A 20,784-nucleotide genomic window follows, 5' to 3' on the forward strand; every position below is an offset into this window, starting at 1 on the left:
CTCTGAGAACCACCTGGGATTCAGTGACTGTGTGAGAGGGAGCTGGAAGAGCTGATATATAATATATAAAAAGAATAGGTAGATATATCATATATTTGTCTATTCTTTTTTGGCCCTGTGTTTGGCCCGACCTCTATGTGTGGATATTACTGTGATTTGTCCTACCCCTGTTTGTTTGGGGGTTTTTTTCCTCTCTGTTTTTCCATCGTGCCTTTTTCTCAAGTTTTTTTTCCAATAAATACTGTAAAATTTAATTGGATAAAAATAAAGTTAACAAAAGAAATTCATGTAAAATTGTTTGAGTCATTTTTGCACCTATAAAGTCTTTTTTTTTTACTTTGGTGATTTTGGTGAAAAATAAAGCTTCACTGTTTAAATCACTGTGAAGTTTCCACTGACAGAACAGTGAAGAAGTGACTGGGAGCTCACAGCAGGGATCAAAGTTAAAAGATAAACTCAGCAGGGCAACAACTGAGATGAGAAAGCTCAACAAAACTCAAACTGTGGCACAAATGACAAACAGAAGAACAAAAGTCTGCATGTTTGTTTCATGCTTTTCCAGATGCCAAACCTCACAGACGTATGTTCATGCATCGACTTTTTGTGGAATGTTGTGTAACTTAGGCGTGCACTGTCCTCCTTCATGGCTCTTTATCTCTTGTGCAACACCAAAGTTTCAGTGTTAAACAGTTAATGATCACAACTCACTGGTGGTTTTTGCACACAGGAACATGCAGTGTGTCATGTGTCACACATGAACCTTGTATTTCAGACACATTACATTCACTGACACACACACACACACACTTCTTCCCTGCTTCTTCCTCCAGCTTTTTCAGATGGACCCCGAGCTGGTCCCAGACCCAGTGAGATTTATTAGATCCAACGAGATGACAATGTCTCAAGCAGCCCGGGTGCTGTGAAAGTTTTGACATAAAGCTGACACAGATCCCCCGTCTTGTTTGCATTGAAATTCTGTTGGTTCATCTATAAAGGACGAATTTCAAGGTTGCTGACTGTTGCATCCGTCCACAAGCTGCCATTACTGACAGAATTTCATGTGTTCATTGAATCAAGTCGGACTTGATGTGGAGCTTCGTCTGAAATTTGAAGGTGGAAGCAAGATGCCGATTGAACCTCAGTCGATGCTTCTGATCAGTCCGTTTAACAACACAGCAGGCATTTTGTTGCATTTAATATTAGTGTGTTGGTGAGTTCAAAGCTTTATTTTGAACATGTAAACAAACAAGTGAGCAGTCAAAGAAAAGAAAGAGAAACAGAACATCCATTTGCATAAACTATTGAAAAGAGTCAATTCCATATGTGCCTATGTCTTTCATCAAACATCACCGTAAACAAACAATCCTCATGTCATCACCAAGCAGTGTACCTCGCCAGAATCTTGTCTTTATGTCTCTTTTTGAATTGACACACATGTGAAAATCATCTCGTCTCCTCATATAATTTGTTCTGTATTTTTACCCCACAGTTTATGACAAAATTTGTTGAGGGTGGTGCAGACACATCTTAAATCATAAACATTTTCTCTGTTACAGAACATTTTTTTGAATATTGCTCGGTAACTAGTTCTTCTTTGCTTTATATGTATCAATGAAGCACTAGTTGATACTGACTTGTGTTTTTCCAAACTCTCCTTCTCAGCTGTTTGTCTTCACTGATGGAGAGGTGGGAAACACCAAAGAAGTCATTGATCTGGTTAAGAAGAATTCAGACTCTCACAGGTAAACCCACTGAAATAATCCAGGACTGCAGCTCTTGAAATAAAACATCTTTTAATTGTGGAAGAAAACTGTTGTGTTGCAGGTGTTTCTCCTTCGGGATCGGGGAAGGAGCCAGCTCTGCTCTCATCAATGGGTTGGCCAGAGAGGGAGGGGGTCACGCTCAGTTCATCACAGGAAGTGACAGGATGCAGCCAAAGGTAGAACGACACACACAGACGATCCATCACATCACATCATGAAACAGTACATGTGTTTGAGATTGTGGTCACGACAAAAGTGAATCATTTCCTACAAACAGTTTTCATCTGAATATTTCAGGTGATGCAGTCGCTGCGGTTCGCTCTGCAGCCGGCTGTGGTGGACATTTCCATCACATGGGATTTACCAAAGGACGTGTCTGTCACTGTCCTCTCTCCACCAATCACAGCACTTTTTCAGGGTCAGCGGTCACTGGTGGACAGGTATGAGCTCCATCTTTCATTCATTTTCTGCCGCTTTATCCCTTTCGGGGTCGCGGGTGGCTGGAGCCGATCCCAGCTGCTGTGGGCGAAGGCGGGGTACACCCTGGACAGTCTGTCGCAGGGCTGACATATATAGACAAACAACCATTCACATTCACCACACATTCATACCTCGGGGCGATTTAGGGTGACCCGGAGGGAACCCACGCACACACGGGGAGAACATGCAAACTCCACACAGAAAGGCCCTGAGCCCCAGCCGGTATTTGAACCCAGGACATTCTTGCTGTGAGGCAAGAGCGCTAACCACTGCGCCAAAGCTGGGGAACAATAGTCTGTCTAGGGGGGGGAAGAAGGGAAAAGAAGGGGAAGAAGAGGGGGAAGAAGGGGGAGAAGGAAAAAGGAGAAGAAGAAAGAAAAAAAGGAGAATTGACAGCTTATTTCAATTTTGTTTGCCTTTTTATTGCCTTTATGATCTACTTAGAGCCAATTTTTTCCTGAAATTTCAAATATCTGGGGAAAATCTGTCATTGACTGTGTGTTTGATGGGGAAGATGTGGCTCCAAAAGTCACTGGTTCGAGCCCCGCTACCGACCCAAACATGTGAACTACTTCGAAGTGGATATTGTTAAACTTTGACATAAAACTAAGTTTGTTATGAAAATATTATTCACCTTTTGTAAATGTATTGCTGTCTGGTCAGACCTGCATTAAAAGAGCTTTTATAACTGTGATATTAACAAAGCTATATAAGAAGACAGGCTTTCTCTAAAAAGCTTTTATAGTTGTAATGATACCCTTATAAAGAATTAGGTCAATTTGATCAGTTACGATTTTAAATACATGATCTTGACATGTCATTTTATCTTGACAATGCAAAAAGGTCTGTCTGTTTTCCCTTTCTAAACAGATATTTATGTGAATAACAAACCAAAAGCACTGCTGCAAAAAGAAAGGCCAGATTTATTGAAAAATACAAACATCATTTGTATATGACACAAAGAGATATATGAGCTAATGATGTACACCAAAGTATTTCAACACAATTACATACAACACCATTAAGAAAATGAAAAAAAAAAAAAAATCACTGAACACATCCAGGACTGTCCGAGCTCTCTTGTGGACACCGGCACCTGTGAGCTGCTGTCTGCATACAGGCCAGTGCAGAATCACTTTCCACAGTGATCCGGCATCCACAGGAGGAGCCTGTGGGTGAAAAACCACTCTGGAGCAGGAAACTGGTGAGAAATGAGAGCAGGCCCTGGTGGTGTGGACCACAACTTCAGGTCTAACTGCAGTTGCTGGTTTTTCCAGATGGAGGCTGAAATCCATCTCTGGTCCTGAGCAGGTCTATTTTATTCATCTCTGCTGGGAGCCAGCGAGGCTCAGAACCTGGAGCAGGCTGTGCTTCTGCTGCTGGAGCGTGAAGAGTGTCGGATGTGGAGAGCTCAGAGGGAGCATTCGGAGGTGGAGCAGTCGGAGGAGGAGCAGTCGGAGGAGGAGCAGTCGGAGGTGGAGCAGATGGAGGAGGAGCAGATGGAGGTGGAGCAGATGGACACAGAGGTGGTTGTAGAGGACGGGGGTTTGAGGAGCTGAGGATGAGGCTGATGAGGTCCTGGACTGCAGACAGGTGACGGTGCTCTGCTTGTCGTGGTTCTGAATGTGACAGAGGACACAGAGGAGCTGCAGGCCTGATGAGAGAGGAAGAGAGAACAGCTCAAAACATAATGAATGACAGTGGATTGTGAGACTGTCAGTGACTATGAAGCATTTCAACAATCCCACTGAAATGAGGCAGACACCACCGTGCTGCTGCTACATGACCTTGAAGACATGTTTTCTAGCCACACTCAGGTTTGGGGTCAATGCAGCATCGTCAACATGTTTTCTCTAAATATTTTTGACATGACCAACACCTGTAACATCATTCATATTTACCAATGCCAAAGTCAAAGAGGGCTCTGGGAGCAGTCTGTCCAGATGCTGCTGCTGATGGACCTGGATGATCTCGAGCGCTGGGGGATGTGACCGGGACGCTGCTGGAAGGCTGCAAGAGCACAGGGAAGGAAAATTAATAAAACACCTGCACACATTCATTTCATGAGATACTAACAGCACCCTCTGTGCATGGAAACCACAGTGACATGTTTGCATCTGGCCAAACAAAGATGGCCGTCCCTCAGCTGCATTGGGCATTTCTCAATCTACAATACAATCTGAATATATCTTATAATGCCTCACACTTTTTTAAATTAAGTTTATTCTTAAGTGCACACTGAATGCCGATTATTCTGTCCAACTTTACCTTCAGATAAAGACCAGGCCACTTCTTCTGGTGGTGCTGGTCTGTTTCCTGCCTCAGAGCCAAACGCTGAAAGCAGCAAACCTTTGCAGGGTGCAAATCCACCCCTCATCCCCTATGCCTCTGTGCTTCTTCTGTTTGGAAGAAGGAATAAATGCACACGTCACACCAAGAAGTCCAGCCAGAGTTATGCCTGAGAAACAGCTATTACTGATATGTGTTATATTACTGTCATTATTATTTGGAGGTACATAAGTTTAAAAAGCACAAATTCTAACATATTGTATGTATATTCTTTAATGCATAGTTAACCTCAGTGTTTTTTTCTCATTTCTTTTTTGTGTGTGTGTGTGTGTGTGTGTGTGTGGGGGGGGGGGGACTTTACTGAGGTGACACTGCAAATTAATAAAAGCTTTTCAGTCAAATTTCTCAGCTGATATTTTTGCCAATAAGACAGCACAGTGAAGCTGCAGTAGAAAAGGACTTCAGTCATTGCAGTTCCAGTCAAGTCAGGCTAAAAATGTGGCTCTAGAGCTCAGAGAAGCTCTCAGGAAATGTCAAATATATAAATTCATTGAAGTTAATTGGCACATTGCAAAATTAAATAATACTCCTGTGGCTACGGTAACAATTAAAACAAAAGCAGCACTTTAAATAGCTAAAAAAGCTTAAAAAACTATAGGTATTCTGAAGTGAAAAAAAAACAAGCATCTAAATAACACAATCAAAACAACAAGCACGGATAACACGAATGAATGCATGAAATAATTCCAGAGTCACCACGATGCCACGGCCGTTTCTTTCTTGTGATCATAACGGTGTCACATGTGTAGCTTATTAAAAAAGACTAAAAGAAAGTTAATATCAACTTACCTTGATATCCAAAGCCACGGTGTTTGTCCACAGAGTTTGAGGAGGAGGAAACCACCGGCAGCGGGTCCATTGTGACTTGATACGTGTCCTGTCATTGGTTGTTTAGCGAGCTAGTAGTAAGCCGGACATCGATTGGTCGAGAGAAGCCACGTGGTCAGATCTGGATTAGGTGGGTGATTCTGGGCAATTCTGGGCAGAAGAGACGTCGGCTGGCTGAAAAATTCTGGGGATGGAGATACGCGATTGGTTGCTGTGAGAAATTCTGGACAATCGTGCTCCGGATTGGGTCGGCGATTCACCGGGCAGAAGAGACGTCGGCTGGCTGAAAAATTCTGGGGATGGAGATACGCGATTGGTTGCTGTGAGAAATTCTGGACAATCGTGCTCCGGATTGGGTCGGCGATTCAGGTAGCGCCACCGTGCGGCCCCATGCGCCACCGTGCGGCCCCATGAGCTCCATCTTGTCATGGAAATGTTTTGATTTCATTAGATGTACATTACAGAGTGAATGATGGTGTGTTCCTCCTCTGTCATACTGTGTCATAGCTCCGAGGCTGCAGAGGGCTGTGTGACGGTGAAGTACAGCCTGGCAGGTCATCCCACTCAGAACCAGCTGCACTTCAGCCTGAAACCAGAAGAATATACTGGGTAAAGCAGGATTCAGTCATCACAGCAGCTATGAAAAGATATGGAAATAAGATTATTAGAGAATAATTAATATTATCTTCAGTGTTGGGCAAGTTACTTTAAAAAGTAATTCGTTAGAATTACAAATTACTTCTCCCAAAAAGTAATTGAGTTAGTAACTCAGTTACCTCATTGAAAAAGTAATTAGTTACTCAGCAAAGTAACTGATGTTATTTTTCATGTTCTACACATTATCACATTCTATAACATCTATAACATCAAAGGTGTTTATATCAACTGATTGAAGAATAAAAATACTTTATACAGTATTTTAGAACATTTAGTATTTATTTGAACTAAATTGCAGCCTGTTTAAGAAAACACAAATGTAAACTTCTGGCCATTAAGTAGTGCAAATCTCTATAACTGTACATTAGGCCTACTGTGTGCCAGTGGACCTGCAGTCAGTGTGTTCAGCTCGGCTCTGGTCGCCTGCTGGTTGCTTGTTTTAACTGAGCAGCTCTCTCCCTCCTGCTGCGTTTGGACTCGGGGTCGGGTTAGCAGCAGCAGCAACAAGTGTCATGCTCGCATATGGCAGACGTGGATAAAGTCTTCCAGTGAGACCTCCAGTTTCAGAACGCTACCTTTCTATGTCCTGGGCTCGAACTTCACGCCATTGTCTCTGTCTTGTTGTGTTTACCGTCAAGGCGTGCAGCGAGTGAGACACGTGAGCAGGGCATGCCCGCCCACCAGCCAATCATCATCGCGTCTTCATCACCCCCCCCTCCCCCCCCATTCCCCTCTCCCCCCTCCTCCCTGCTCTCTCCTGCAGCTGATGTGTGCGGCAGAAGTTCAGTCACTCTAATTGTAGTAATGCGCCACTTCATATTCTTAGTAACGGTAACGGCGTTGCAACGATGGGAAAAGTAACTAATTAGATTATTTGTTACTGAAAGAAATAACGCTGTTACTAGCGCCATTTATTCTAACGCTGTTATTCCCAATACTGATTATCTTCAGACGTGGAATCCTGTGTGGTGATGCTGAACTCTGCATCACACGGGGCTCCAAATCTAATGTTGACATCCCCACATTTTCAGACTGATTTTCATGGATGAAATATTCCTTCAGGTCAACAGTGCTTTTGACAGATTTATAGTAGCTGTCATGTAAACGTCTAACTGAGGGAACCAAGTGTGATCTTTTGTTAACAGAGGAACAGTGTGACTGACAAGAGAGAAGTGTCTGGAGACACGATGTGAAATGTGTCTGCAGGTTAACAGTCCACAGGCTGGGAGCTCGGACTCTGATTCGCTCTCTGGAGATGGAGGGAAGAGAGAGCAGAGGGGAGCAGCTCACAGGAGTGAAGGAGAAGGTGGTGGCTCTCAGCATCCAATCAGGAGTGAGCAGTTGTTTCACTGCCTTCATTGCTGTCAACAAAGGTGATGGCGAGGCGATCCAAGGACCTTTGGTGCGTCAAAATGTTCCAACACCCAGTGAGTGGATTTCCAACAGCACTTTTCCTTGAGTTTGGGTGATTTGTTTTTTGTTTTGATTTTTCATATGTGGAGTTGATGATCAGTCTCTTTCTCTCTCTCTTTGTTTCCCAGGAATGATGGTGAAAATGTCCAAATGCTCATGTATGTTACTTTGTTTTCAAATGAACAGACATTGATTGTTACACATCTCAGAACACTGACTCTCACAGCACGTTGTTTTCCTACTTGAATAATATACATCCATTTCAGAACAGTTGGAGTGTTACAATTTTACTGTGTTGAAATTTAATTTCATTGTTATTTTTAATTTTAGAGTTGAATATCTCTCTCTCTCACAGCGATCAGCGCCAGCTTCGACGTGTATGCGCCAATAATCGGTTGCTTTTCTGCAGGAAATAGGAGTAAGCTAAATGTTCAATTTTCATTTGAGCAAGCATTGATGTTCCTCCTACCTTTCATAACAGTTGCAGGGTTATCATATTATTATTATTGAAAGTCACATTTGATTCACACAAAGACAACATCGTGACAGACTGAGCAAAGCCTGTATACCTGTTGTTTAATTTGCATCTCTTGTGGTGTCCCCCTGGGGTCCGTTTTGGGACCAAAACTGTCCAACATCTCTATAAATGGTGTATTTATTGTGTCTTAAGTGATTTTTGCAGATGGCCCTAATACATTCTGTCGTAGTGACAATCATCATGAACTCATCAAGACGGTCAGTGGAGAATTAAACCAAAAAAAGTGCATGAATAATCATAAATCATAATAAAATCTAAATAAGAGAAAGGCAATGACGTTTGGAAAGGTGTAGAAATTGAAAATGTAAATGAGAATAAATGTTTAGGAATCATAATCGACAGTACATTATCATGGAAAGCCCATGTCAGACACATAAAAATAAAAATTTCCAAATGCTGATCAATCATTAAGAAAGACTATACCTGGGTGAAAATGCTCTCCGTATTCGATACTGCTCCTTGGTTCTTCCATACCTCACATATTGTGTTGAAGTTTCGAGGAATAGTCATCAATGATCAATCAATCCTCTCGTCACATTACAGAAACCAGCAGTGTGGATTATTCACAAGGTTGGATTCCTTGAACACACAAAAATTAATGATGCTGTTGATAAAGTAGAGTGTGGAATTGGTGTATTCCTCGACCTATCAAAAGCATTTGATACCATTGATTTGGAAATTTTAGTTGGCAAACTGCAATACTATGGTGTCAGAGGGAAAGCACTTGATTGGTTCAGAAGCTACCTATTTGAGAGAGAGCAATATGTGCAAATTAAAAATGGTAAATCTCAGTGTAAAATCATTGGATGTGGTATTCCACAAGGGTCCATATTAGGACCACTTTTATTTATCCTATATGTAAATGACCTGGTAAACTCCTCAACTATCCTCCACAATGTCATTTTTTCAGATGACACAAATCTATTTTTGTCACACACAAATCTAGGAAGCTTAGAGAGTCTTGTAAATGATGAAATGATTAAAATAAATGAATGGTTCAAATCTAACAAATTATCTCTGAACATAAAACCAAATAGTGTGTTTCGTTCAAACAGAAGCCGAAAAAAGGTGGAAACAATACAGATTAAGATTAATGACAGGGCTGTGGAAAGAGTAGAGAACATCAAATTTCTTGGAATATTTATTGATGAATTTTTAAATTTCAAAAAACAATTTGATTATTTAACCAATAAATTATCTAAATATGTTGGTCTCTTCTACAAGCTAAGATACTGTCTTCCTTTTGAAGCTCTTCTAATGCTTTATCGGTCTCTGTTTGAACCACATCTAAACTATTGCAATGTCATATGGTGCAACACATATCCTACCTATCTACAGAAATTACAAGTCATACAAAAGAGGGTCATACGTGTTCTTTCATGGGCAGAGTTTAATGCTCACTCTTGGGCATGAACAGAAACGTCAACTCGTCGACTCCCGTCGCACAAGTCGACGTAAATTTGGAGGAGTCGACAAGTCGCGGGTTATTCTCGCTCTCATCCGATCACCTGACAGCGCGCAGCCGCAGTGCATGGATGCGCTCATCTTTCTCCATGAAAACATGCAGCGCAGCCCAAGAATGGTGTATTTGCGCACAGTGCGGCTCATTTGACTGCGGGCTAAGAAGTGTAGGCTCACTTGACCGCTGTAGAATGTGAGGGAAGATGACCCAGAGTAGGATTACTAAACTGAGTGTCATCTAAGAATATTACAGCAATAAGGATTAATTTGTTTACCCTTTATCTTCAGAGGCTGGCGAGTTCATTTTTTTTTCTGCGCAAGTTGAAGTTGGTTTCTGAGTGGTGCCTTGTTCTAATTTTTAATTTCCATTTATTTCACGTTGAAAACTGTTGTTTAAGCAATGTTCTGTGAACCATGCAAGCCAGACCAGTATTGAATTTTGACAGCATTGGGTTTTAATTATTTTGTTTCTTTTAGCGACAACAAGCTCTTTTTTTTTTTTTCAAACATGTTACGGACACGCATGTGGTGCGTCTCGGCTGCCGCTGCCTTAAGCTTAAATTGCGCTTTATGTTGTGCAGTTAAATTTAAAAGAAACTCAAGGTGTTAGCCTTTGTTTTGATGTTGTTGTGATCTGTTGATGCTTGTGTCTTGTTCGCGTTTGCGCACCACCGTGCTGCACGCAGTTTCTCCCATAGACATCATGTAAGAATTGTTTGTATATATATCTATGGTTTCTATGGTTTCTCCCATACTACATTTTTGGGCTCAGCTGTGCGCGTTATGTAGGCGCTCTGATCCACGCATCCTCGAGAAGCTTTTCCAGCACTTCAGACTGTCTGCTCCTTTATTACAGATTGTTTATAAAAAAAAAAAAAAATGAAGCACGTACAGTACATATCAATTACTATTAGAATTTGTTTAGCCTTTTTTTCTGTTTCTGAATCCCGGGGGGCGGCGCCTGAGCAATTAGGTATGTTGCAGTTAATTTTAATACAAGTTGCGCTTTGCTGGACAGCTGTGTGTCCGTGTTGCTCCCCCTGTCAATGTGATGACGTCATCACGACTTGTCGACTCGACTTCGACTTTATTGATGGATAAGTCGACTTGAAAAATACTGAAGTCGTTAATGACCGAGCTCACTATAATCCTCTCTTCTACAGGTTTAAGCTTCTGAAACTCTCAGAGATTAACACTCTTCACAATGCTGTGGTATATAAACTCAACCTTAGACTTTGTCAACTCATTCCTCTGACCCCCCTCAGTCATGAACATCATACGAGGAGAAAACAGCTTATCGGGGGGAAAAAGCGAAAGCTGAAGTGTACCATCTTCAGTGTTACATGCAAAGGCCCTGAAATCTGGAATGAGCTCGATAAATCCATCCAAGAATCCACAAGTCTACATGTATTTAAAAAGAAACTAAAAGCAGAGTTACTTCAGAAATATGTGTGATCCAAACCCCAGGTGACTGATGAACATTATTACACTGTCTGAAGCCCTATAATATTGTGTTTATTGAGATGCTGTCTTAATATTTTAAATTTTAGGAATATGTTTGCACTAAAAGCTATACTGAAAAGAATATACATTAATTGTAATATACATTAATTGTAATTATAAATTGTCTGATGTATGAGTTTGTCTGCAAGGTTTGCAAGGTTTTTTTTGCTTTTTTCTTTCCTTTCTTTTCTTTTTTTCCTTTTTTTTCTTTTTCCAGTGGATGTGGGATTCAATTTGTGTGATTCTTAAATGTGAAGGGGTGGATTTAATAAGTTCTTCGAACTTCTACCTGCTCCATTTTGAGCACAGTTTCAAATATTACTGCATAAATGGACAATTGCTGCTATTATTGTTGCGCAAATAAAGAGATTGATTGATTGATTGATTCTATACTGTTCCTTGGTACTTCCATACCTCACATATTGTGTTGAAGTTTCGAGGAACAGTCATCAATGATCAATCAATCCTCTAGTCGCATTACAGAAACCAGCAGTGTGGATTATTCACAAGGTTGGATTCCTTGAACACACTCTCACTCACTGAATCACACCACACGTTATTTTCCTACTTTAAATAGGTACCTCACTTTGGTAAAGTTGGAGTGTTGCAATGTTATTGCGTTGGAATTTCATTTTGGTAAAAATTTTTTCACTTTAGAATTGAATGTCTCTCTCATTCTCTCTCTCCCAGGGCTACAAAGCGCCCCGGCCCAGGTTGAGCCATGGAGCTGTGGTGGTTCTGCAAGAATTTTTTGTAAGCTTAAAGCTTGTTTTTAATGGAGCAAACATTCACATTACTCCATTCAGCGCACTGAATCACACTCCACATTGTTTTCCAAATGGAATTACATACCTCCCTTTGATACAGTTGGAGTGTGAACATCATCTGTTTATTCATTCAAAACTATTAGAACTCCATGAGCTGGCAAAATATTATACATCAATAATTATTTTCAAAGCATTTAAAAAATTACGACCAAATAATATTCAGTAGTTCTTCACAATACAGGTAACAACTCATAAATTGAGGTTTGATAGGCAAATTTCACCTAAATACCTGAATTTTGAACCACTCGCAAAAGTTGTTGTGTGTCTGTAGGCGGAGTTAAACTCTGGAACAGCCTGGATATCACACACAAGCAATGCCAAAACATCCAGAGATTGGTATTTTTACCTGAGTTGCGGAATTTTTTTTAATTGTAAGAGTCAGAACATCTGTTCTGTGTCGTGTCTGTTGCTCTGGCCACACTGAGTCATATTTACCCTTTACAAACATTCATGAACCATATCTGAAGTGAATTAAGAAATGGAAAGTACAGTAATCAGTCATAAAATTACTTTTCAAATGCAGTAACTTGTAGTCTCATTACAATTTACAGAATTCATGAGTAACTAGTAACTAATTACTTTTTCTTTTTTTGAGTAAGTACCGTATTGGCCCGAATATAAGATGACTCCGATTATAACACGACCCCTATTTTTCAAAGATCATTTTGTGAAAGAAAAAAAAATACTGAAAACAGGTAACTCATAAAACAACTTTTTATTATACAATTACTATAAACTCAAAATTCACAACTGAGATAACAGTTCACGAGATATAAAATGAAAAAAATATTACTACAGTGTTGAATAAATATATTCTCTTTCTCAAAATAAGAAACAATAAGCAACAAATAAGAACCTCAAGGGGTCCAAACTGCATAAATGATGTAAATAACTTTCCAGTTCCTTCTGCTGAATCAGGCTCTGGTGGTGGACATTCCATCTTTCCATCTTTCAGAGAGTATTCACTCACCCTTCTATCAGTCTCTCTGAAGCGTCGCTCCTGGTGCCACGGAAAGCTTTTCTCATAGCGTTAGCATCTGGAGGCGTTTTTTCTGTGCTCTCCAATAAGAACGAGGCTCTGCTACACCAGATCTCCTGGCGGCTTGGCAGTTGTTTGATGACTCAGCTGCGTTGATCACCATCAGTTTAAAGTTGGTATCATAACTTCGCCTCTGTTGTTTGCTCAGTTGTCCAGCGTTCAGCCCCTTTGTTCCAGATGATCCGCCATTTTTCATCAGATCATTTGATCTCATTTCATCGCTCCACTCGCTCTCTGGTCAGTGATACTTTGGCACCATCTAGCGGCGCGGATGCGTATTGACCATCTACCGTAAGTCCGTGATTATAACACGACCCCACTTTTTAGGAAGCAATTTCTCGAAAAAAACATTGTCTTATATTCGGGCCAATACGGTATTTAAATAATATTTAAATATATTACAACCACATTGAGAAAATAACTTTTTCAAACTTCTTGTTTTAATTGTATTTGTGGAGATTATCATGTATATGAACCTTCTACAGTGTGGTGTTCAGAAAATGTTTTTTTGTCAAGGGCTTATTTTTCTTCTTCATGCTGTTTGTCTATGAAAAAGATGAGTGTCAGACACTTCTTCAATGACTCTAAAAGCTCACCTCACCCTTTGCAGCCCAGCTGAGACATAAAGCCTGTTGTGACTTTTGAACTCTTTCTGTTTTTTTTTTTTCCTCCCATTTGACCTCTACTGTACAGTAGATACAGACCTGAAACTTGAATTAAAGCCACAAGCGGCTGTGGTCGGGACCGAGCGCCCTCGCTGGCCCACGACTGAGACGTCCTCGTACCTTGCTGGCCGAAATCCAGGTCAGCGGGAGCTTTGCTACTCTGTAAACATATATTTTCTTGATTTTATTTCATTTTCTGTTGTAAAAGGGCTTTTATTTTGAAAGAATTTGGGGCTTTTATTTTTTAAAGGTAGTAAATGCTGTCACTGACACTGGTTAACTCAAGATTGTCAATATGTTTTGTTTTAAATGTCATTTTTCACAGAATTTTGACTTTTATTTTGAAGGGGTTTGAGGCTCTTATTTTGACTCTCCAGCAACCTTTTGCGAATGCGTGAGTGTTGGTTTGATCTTTCTATGACATTCCTGCTGGCCGTGGCAAATGTTTTCGTTTTTCTAGGTGGCGCTACAGAGCAGATGGGGTTATTTTTTTCAACTTTATAAAACATTTTTACCGGTCCGGATGTGCGTGCCAAATTTGGTGAGTTTTCGTGCATGTTTAAGGGGTCCAATTTGAGTTTGTTTCCATGACGGAATAATAACTATAGCTGTTAGTATCTGTCATCCGTTAGCATTGTTCTTTTTAGCACTGTTAGCATCTCCCATCCTTTTAAATAAAGATGTTAGCATGTCATCTATTCGCATGTAGTTGTTAGCATCTTCCATTCATTTCACTTGAAATGTTAGTATTCCATCTACTAGCATGTAGCTGCATCTGGCATCTGTTGACATGGGTTTTTTAGCACCACCGGCATCTCTCATCCACTAACATGGAATTGTTAGCATTTCCCATCCACTAACATGGAGCTGTTAGCATCTCCCATCTGCTTTAGAGTCACTGAATGAAGACACTGAGTGTCAGAGTTTGATTGACAGCTGCTGTCAGCTCTGTAACTGCACCGTATGCCCATATATGGTCATGTCCGTTAGAGTGGGAGAGAGGAGAAAATAAAAGTTTCTGTTTGGGAAACAACTGCTCCTTGTTCCTTTCCCATTTGGCAAAATTGAACAAAAAATATCACGTTTGATAGGAAATTTAGTGGTGAGGCTTTCAGAGCAGTCACGCTTTTAGTTTGGACCGTAGAGGCCTCAGTTTGTGAGAAGCGCGAGATTTTTCCCCATCCGGATCCATTATAAGTGCGAGCAAAAAAATGCAGCACGCACACCTTTTCATACCTGTGAAAACCGTTTCATTCAGTGACTTTTAAAAGCAGATGGGAGAAGCTAACAGCTCCATGTTAGTGGATAGGAAATGCTAACAACTCCATGTTAGTGGATGGGACATGCTAACAACTCCATGTTAGTGGATGGGACATGCTAACAACTCCATGTTAGTGGAAGACAGATGCTAACAGCTACACGTTAGTGAATGGGAGAAGCTAACAGGCACATCCTAGTGGATGGGACATGCTAACACCTCCATGTTAGTGGATTACAGATGCTAACAGCTCCATTTTAGTGGATGGGACATGCTAACAACTCCATGTTAGTGGATGACAGATGCTAACAACTCCATGTTAGTGGATGACAGACGCTAACAGTTACATGTTAGTGGAGGGGAGATGTTAACAACTCCCATGTTAGTGGGTGGACGTCTCAGTCGTTGGCCGGCGGGGAGGCTCGGTCCTCACCAATGCCTCTTGTGGCTTTAATTATGAGGCCTCTGGAAATCATAATGATGGAGGGGAGGCTTGAGGGCAGGAGCCTTTGTATACCACTACACTGTACATTGAAGCAATAAATCCTTTAATCCACAAATCCTTAACTCAGTCCTTGACATCATAAAATGATTAAACTATATGGGAGAAATATTTTGCCCGGCCTAAGACGTAATAATGAACCTGAGATGTAACAAGCTGTTATGTTTTGGGTTGAAAGATTCTGTGTTTTGGGCTCAGCATCTTGTTACATAATTGACCCGTAGTTGCAATTTAGATTTTATATCTTTTTTTAATTACATTTCAGGCTCAGCAATTTTGGAGCATTATCAACCAGTTATTAAATTTTAAGTTTTATTATGATTTTTTTGTAACGGTTTGGGCAGCTGTTACTTTTAGGGTCATTGCTACATATTGGGCTCTAATGTGTAATTTATGTTGAAGTAGGATGTGTTCAGTTGGAGTGGCTCATCCTCGTGCACTCATTGTGTTGTTTTACAGTGAAATCTTGCACTGAGGAATCTGGTCCGAAAACAAAATTATGTAAGTACAAAGTTTAACTGCAGTCCAACAAACTTTACTGAAATCAGACTCTCAACAAAACAACTCATGTTTCCTTTTTTAAAATTGTAGATTGAGGAAATGTTTCAAACCTAAAACAATAATACAAAAGGAAGTCATGTTTACTGGATCAAATCTGACTCTTGACAGAATGAGTGAAGGAATTGGGTGTCATGAAGGCGAGGACTGAAATGCAGACCAGAACTCCAATAGTGTGTTTGAAAGAGTTTATTGAACCTCCAGGCAGGCAGACGGGCGTATATCGGAATGTGGTCAAAGAAGCAGGCAGGGTCAAAGGGAGGGAGGGAGGCACTCAGAGGACTCTGGGAGGAACAGCAGGCTCAGAGGAGCTCTGACAGTGGAGCATGTGGCCAGATAATTAAGAGAAATCTTCAGGATCAATCTGGATAAAAAGTAGCTGCGGCAAATGTAACAATCATAATTGAAGGTATGGTGGACGATTTTCTCAAAAGTCGAAGCCAAATGTCTGTTACTCACTTTTTGAAAAACGCGCATGCGCCAGACCATCCTACCTGCTCTACTGCTCCTCCCGAGGAAACGCCTATCAAATGTCAGAAGCGTGCGAGCGCGAGCTGACCTTCCCCGGGCATGCACGGCTGTGTTTACAGTTTCTGCAATCGGCCTCACTCATAAAGCTTATTTTCCGAAACAGTTTGTTTCATTATGTCAGACTCGCCATCGGTAAGTACTGGCTGAAACTGAAGCTCACAGCCTACATAAACACTCTGAATGCGCATGCGCAGATCACGGGAATGAGCACGTTTGATGGCGTGAGGCAAGCATTTCTCCAGCGTGATTGACATGTTGGAGGACCAATACTTGAGATTCGCGTCCCGGAATTCATAGGTTGAGAACATCGTCCACTATACCTTTAAATAATAAAAAAGACCAAAAATCAAATTAGAGAAATCAGCATTCTTCTGAACTGTTGCATTAGATTCAGTTAAAATATAGATCTTTTCTCTCATATTTTCACATACATTTATCACAAGTTGTTTTCCTCTGACTCAGCTGGTGCTGCAGACTGGATTCAACCTGAAGTGAAGCAGCCGCTCTGTGACCCTCTGCTGCAGCTGGTCTCCCTTCAGAAAGCTTCAGGTTTCTGGATGCTGAATTCAGCTCTGGCTGCTGCACTGGGAAAGACAAGCGAAGAGGTGGAAAAGTCCAAACCTGAAGCGGTGAGCCATTGTCAGAGACAGTAACAGGCTTCAGTCTGCAAGTCACTGATCAATACAGCAGTGAAGATGGATGGTCGAAGGATGGATGTCATCCGGATACGCAGAAGATAAATTAATCAGAACAATTGAATTCTCTCATATGTTTCATTGTTTTGGTGAACTAGGTGAACAGTGAAGTGTGGGCCACCATTCTGGCTCTAATCTGGCTTCAGGAGTTTCAAACTGATGCAAAGGACGAGTGGCAGATTCTGGCTGGAAAGGCTGTGTTGTGGCTTCAAGCTCAGAACGGTACGACCACATTGATGAGTCTGGATTTTGAACAGTGAGTACTGGTTGAAAAAGCTGATTGTCTGAATCCACTGTTGCTTTTCTCGTGTGCTTTTCTTTCAGCTCCAAACGTGACAGAATGTGTGGATGCTGGAAATGCTCTTCTGGGTTGCAGTGTGCAGAAAGATGCTCTGGGACTCTGAGGCTTCATTACAGTCTTCACTCCTTCATTGATGACAGAGTCACTTCTTAAATGTTCTTTTCTGTTTTTAGCTCTTTTCTGTCTTTAGCTCTGTTTTTGGGGAAAGTTTCTTAAGAGGAAAATTTAAATTTCTTGTTCTTCTGTGTCTGTTATTGTCAAAAATCAACAAATTTCACATTATAAAGCCATTAAATGACAGTGTTTGACAGTGTTAAAAGATAAATACACGTTTTGTAAAGAAAGTGTAAGCATGTTAGTTGGAATAAAGTGCAATAGTAACATGTTGATGTACACTAGTTGGCCTTTAAAAAGGCTCTTGACTTTAAAAACAAACACTGATTGGTCAAAACTTGCTCTTTTTAGCATAAACAATTTTTCTGAAGTCTCGCACTTCATTTTTGCCTTGAATCAAATGAAACTTGGATCTTTAAATAGATTTTGTGTCTTTGGCTTCATGTATTTTCTCTGGGCAGCAGAAAAAGGAGTGAACTTATGGAATGCTCTGAAACAGGAAATCAAAGAGTGCAAAACAATTATGACATTTAAGAAACATAAAAATTCCACATTGGATAAATATGAAAATGAAAACTAAGTTGTTGCGGGTGAAAAATTTGATGAGTTTTTGAGTATTGTTAATTTGTATCAATTCAAATAATTTGTATGTAAAGGGGCAGATATAATAAGATTGTTCTTCTTTCTGCTCCTTTTCTTTCGTTTGTTTTGTGTCTGAACTGATGACATTGATGTATTTTCAATTTTTTTGTTTTTGTGTTCTTGTTGTAAACGAAAGAAACAAACTCAACTAAAAGCTGTTTTCGTCCATTTCTCCATGTAAACTGCATTCATGACCACAGTGTCACAAGCTGAGGAGCTCTTTGTTTTATCTGGGATGAAGAAGGTTTATCATAAAAGTCACACTTGTTTTTGAACTAAAATGAGGTTTCCACCAGTAAATGACCAGAAACTAAAAGTCTAAACCTCATCAATGAAGGCAGAAACAATTGAATTTATTGATACAGCACCAAATACAACACGTTTATTTCAAGGCTCATTTCCTGGGTTGGAAGAAGCAGAAGTGACTGTGAAAAGGAAGAACTCCCTTTAAAAGGCAGAAACCTTTCTTCCTGCTGTTCTGGTTGTTCTGAGGTGACAAACAGGAAAAGAGGAAGGACAGACAGGTTGTGGGGAGGAATCCAAATGTTAGTTGAAAGCAACGCAACCTTTCTACAGACATGAATATTGTCTTCAGGGAAACATGAAGAAGGTTTAAAGTTCAAAACTCTGAGAACCATCTGGGATTCAGTGACTGTGGTTAGACGGTGCTGGAAGAGCTGATATATAAATAATATATAAAAAGAATAGATAAATATATATTTGTCTATTCTTTTTTGGCCCTGTGTTTGGCCCGACCTCTATGTGTGCATATTACTGTGATTTGTCCTACCCCTGTTTGTTTTGTTTGGGGGGTTATTTTTCCTCTCTGTTTTTCCATCTTGCCTTTTTCTCAAGTTTTTTTCCCCAATAAATACTGTAAAATTTGACTGGATAAAAATAAAGTTAACAAAAGAATTTCATGAAAAATTGTTTGAGTCATTTTTGCACCTATAAAGTCTTTTTTTTTTTTTACTTTGGTGATTCCGGTGAAAAATACAGTTTCACTGTTTAAATCACTGTGAAGTTTCCACTGACAGAACAGTGAAGACATGGCTGGGAGCTCACAGCAGGGATCAAAGTCAAAAGATAAACTCAGCAGGGCAGCAACTGAGATGAGAAAGCTCAACAAAACTCAAACTGTGGCACAAATGACAAACAGAAGAACAATAGTCTGCATGTTTGTTTCATGCTTTTCCAGATGCCAAACCTCACAGACGTATGTTCATGCATTGACCTTTTGTGGAATGTTGTGTAACTTAGGCGTGCACTGTCCTCCTTCATGGCTCTTTATCTCTTGTGCAACACCAAAGTTTCAGTGTTAAACAGTTAATGATCACAACTCACTGGTGGTTTTTGCATGCAGGAACATGCAGAGTGAGAGTCATGTGTCACACATGAACCTTGTATTTCAGACACATTACATTCACTGACACACACACACACACACACACACACACACACACACACACACACACACACCCATGCACATAATGCATGCACACAACTCAGAAAACGTGAGGAATATTTGGTTTCTATGTAAAATGTATGGAAAAAGTAAACAGTTTATGCCACATTGATATATCTATATTTCTTTTACGGATGTCAATGAGACGATCATTGAGACAAATTGAGATGAAAGTGTATTCAGAAAAGAAGCACCAGCAGAAAGAATAACAACAGTTTTGACACGTTTGTCAAGCAAAACTCATCCAAGAAGCTGGAGAAGCTTCACAAGGACTGGACTGAGGCTGGAGTGAGAGGCTCAAGAGTCGCTACAAAAGGATGAGTCCAAGACAAGAACTACAGATGTTACAGTCCTCCTGTCAGACCTTCAGATCAGCAACACACGTGTATTTTACTGCCCACACAGTGTAAAACAAGTGTTTCTGAAGTGTGGGTCGGCCTGAAGGTGACAAAAGGTCGTCCTGCTGCAGGAAAACTAGATGAATCAAGGGGATGCCTTTTCCAATATTTATGTTGTTTTAGTTGTCTAAAATTAAAAAGCCAACGACATCATCGTACTCACATGTCATAAATCTCATCAAGATAAACCTGAGTTTACCCAAAAACAAGTTTTATTTCCAGCAGACGAACATGAAGGCAGTTCTTGTGAAAATGCCTTTTCAGACAGTCACGTACAATCAATGTGGTTCTTCTTCATGTTTCCATTTCCTTTCCACTCTCTGCACTGACAGCTGTGCAGCTCACCATAACCTCATTGTGGGTGTTTTATGTCACGAAGACCTGAGACTCAGATACACAACTATCTTCTTTTAAAAAGGAATCTGACATAAGCTGAAGCTTTTCTGATCAGTGACTGAATGGACAGAAAACAGTGATGTTCCTCAGACTAACAACACAGCGCTCTCTGCACTGAGACATCTCTGATCGTAAAAAGGTAAATACATTTCATAGAGGGTTTTTTTGAAACTACAGCTTCACAAACTGAATTAAAATTGCACGAATTTATTGATTCCTTCAATGATTCTTTTCATGTTTACATTTTATACAGCAGTGCTCAGTGACAAGAGGAAAAGTTGTGTTTGAGGTTGTTTTGGTTTCATTGATAAGAAAAAATAAGTAAAATGATTGGCTGAATCTGAATCATGGTACAAAAAGTTTCTGTCGTAGAACAGAAGCTTGTATCTTCCAACCGGGAG

The 20,784-nt window shown here is 40.4% G+C and overlaps 1 protein-coding gene across 5 annotated transcripts in view; it reads left to right on the plus strand.

Moving 5' to 3' along the window:
* The window catches only part of LOC115400499 (von Willebrand factor A domain-containing protein 5A-like), a 225,938-nt gene that overhangs the window by 107,097 nt on the left and 98,057 nt on the right, over positions 1-20,784 (plus strand). For 2 of the 5 annotated variants that reach the window (XM_030108408.1, XM_030108407.1), the window contains exon 19: positions 15,743-15,784. The exons of 2 other annotated variants lie outside the window; for them this stretch is intronic. In XM_030108408.1, the coding sequence (XP_029964268.1) occupies positions 15,743-15,784 (42 nt within the window). Of the gene's footprint in view, positions 1-15,742; positions 15,785-16,834; positions 17,002-17,165; positions 17,290-17,391; positions 18,999-20,784 lie in introns of those variants that run through there. One more of the 5 variants, XM_030108410.1, reaches the window with a different exon arrangement.

This window comes from Salarias fasciatus, chromosome 14 (assembly GCF_902148845.1).
Source record: "Salarias fasciatus chromosome 14, fSalaFa1.1, whole genome shotgun sequence".
In the NCBI taxonomy this organism is placed as follows: Eukaryota; Metazoa; Chordata; class Actinopteri; order Blenniiformes; family Blenniidae; genus Salarias; species Salarias fasciatus.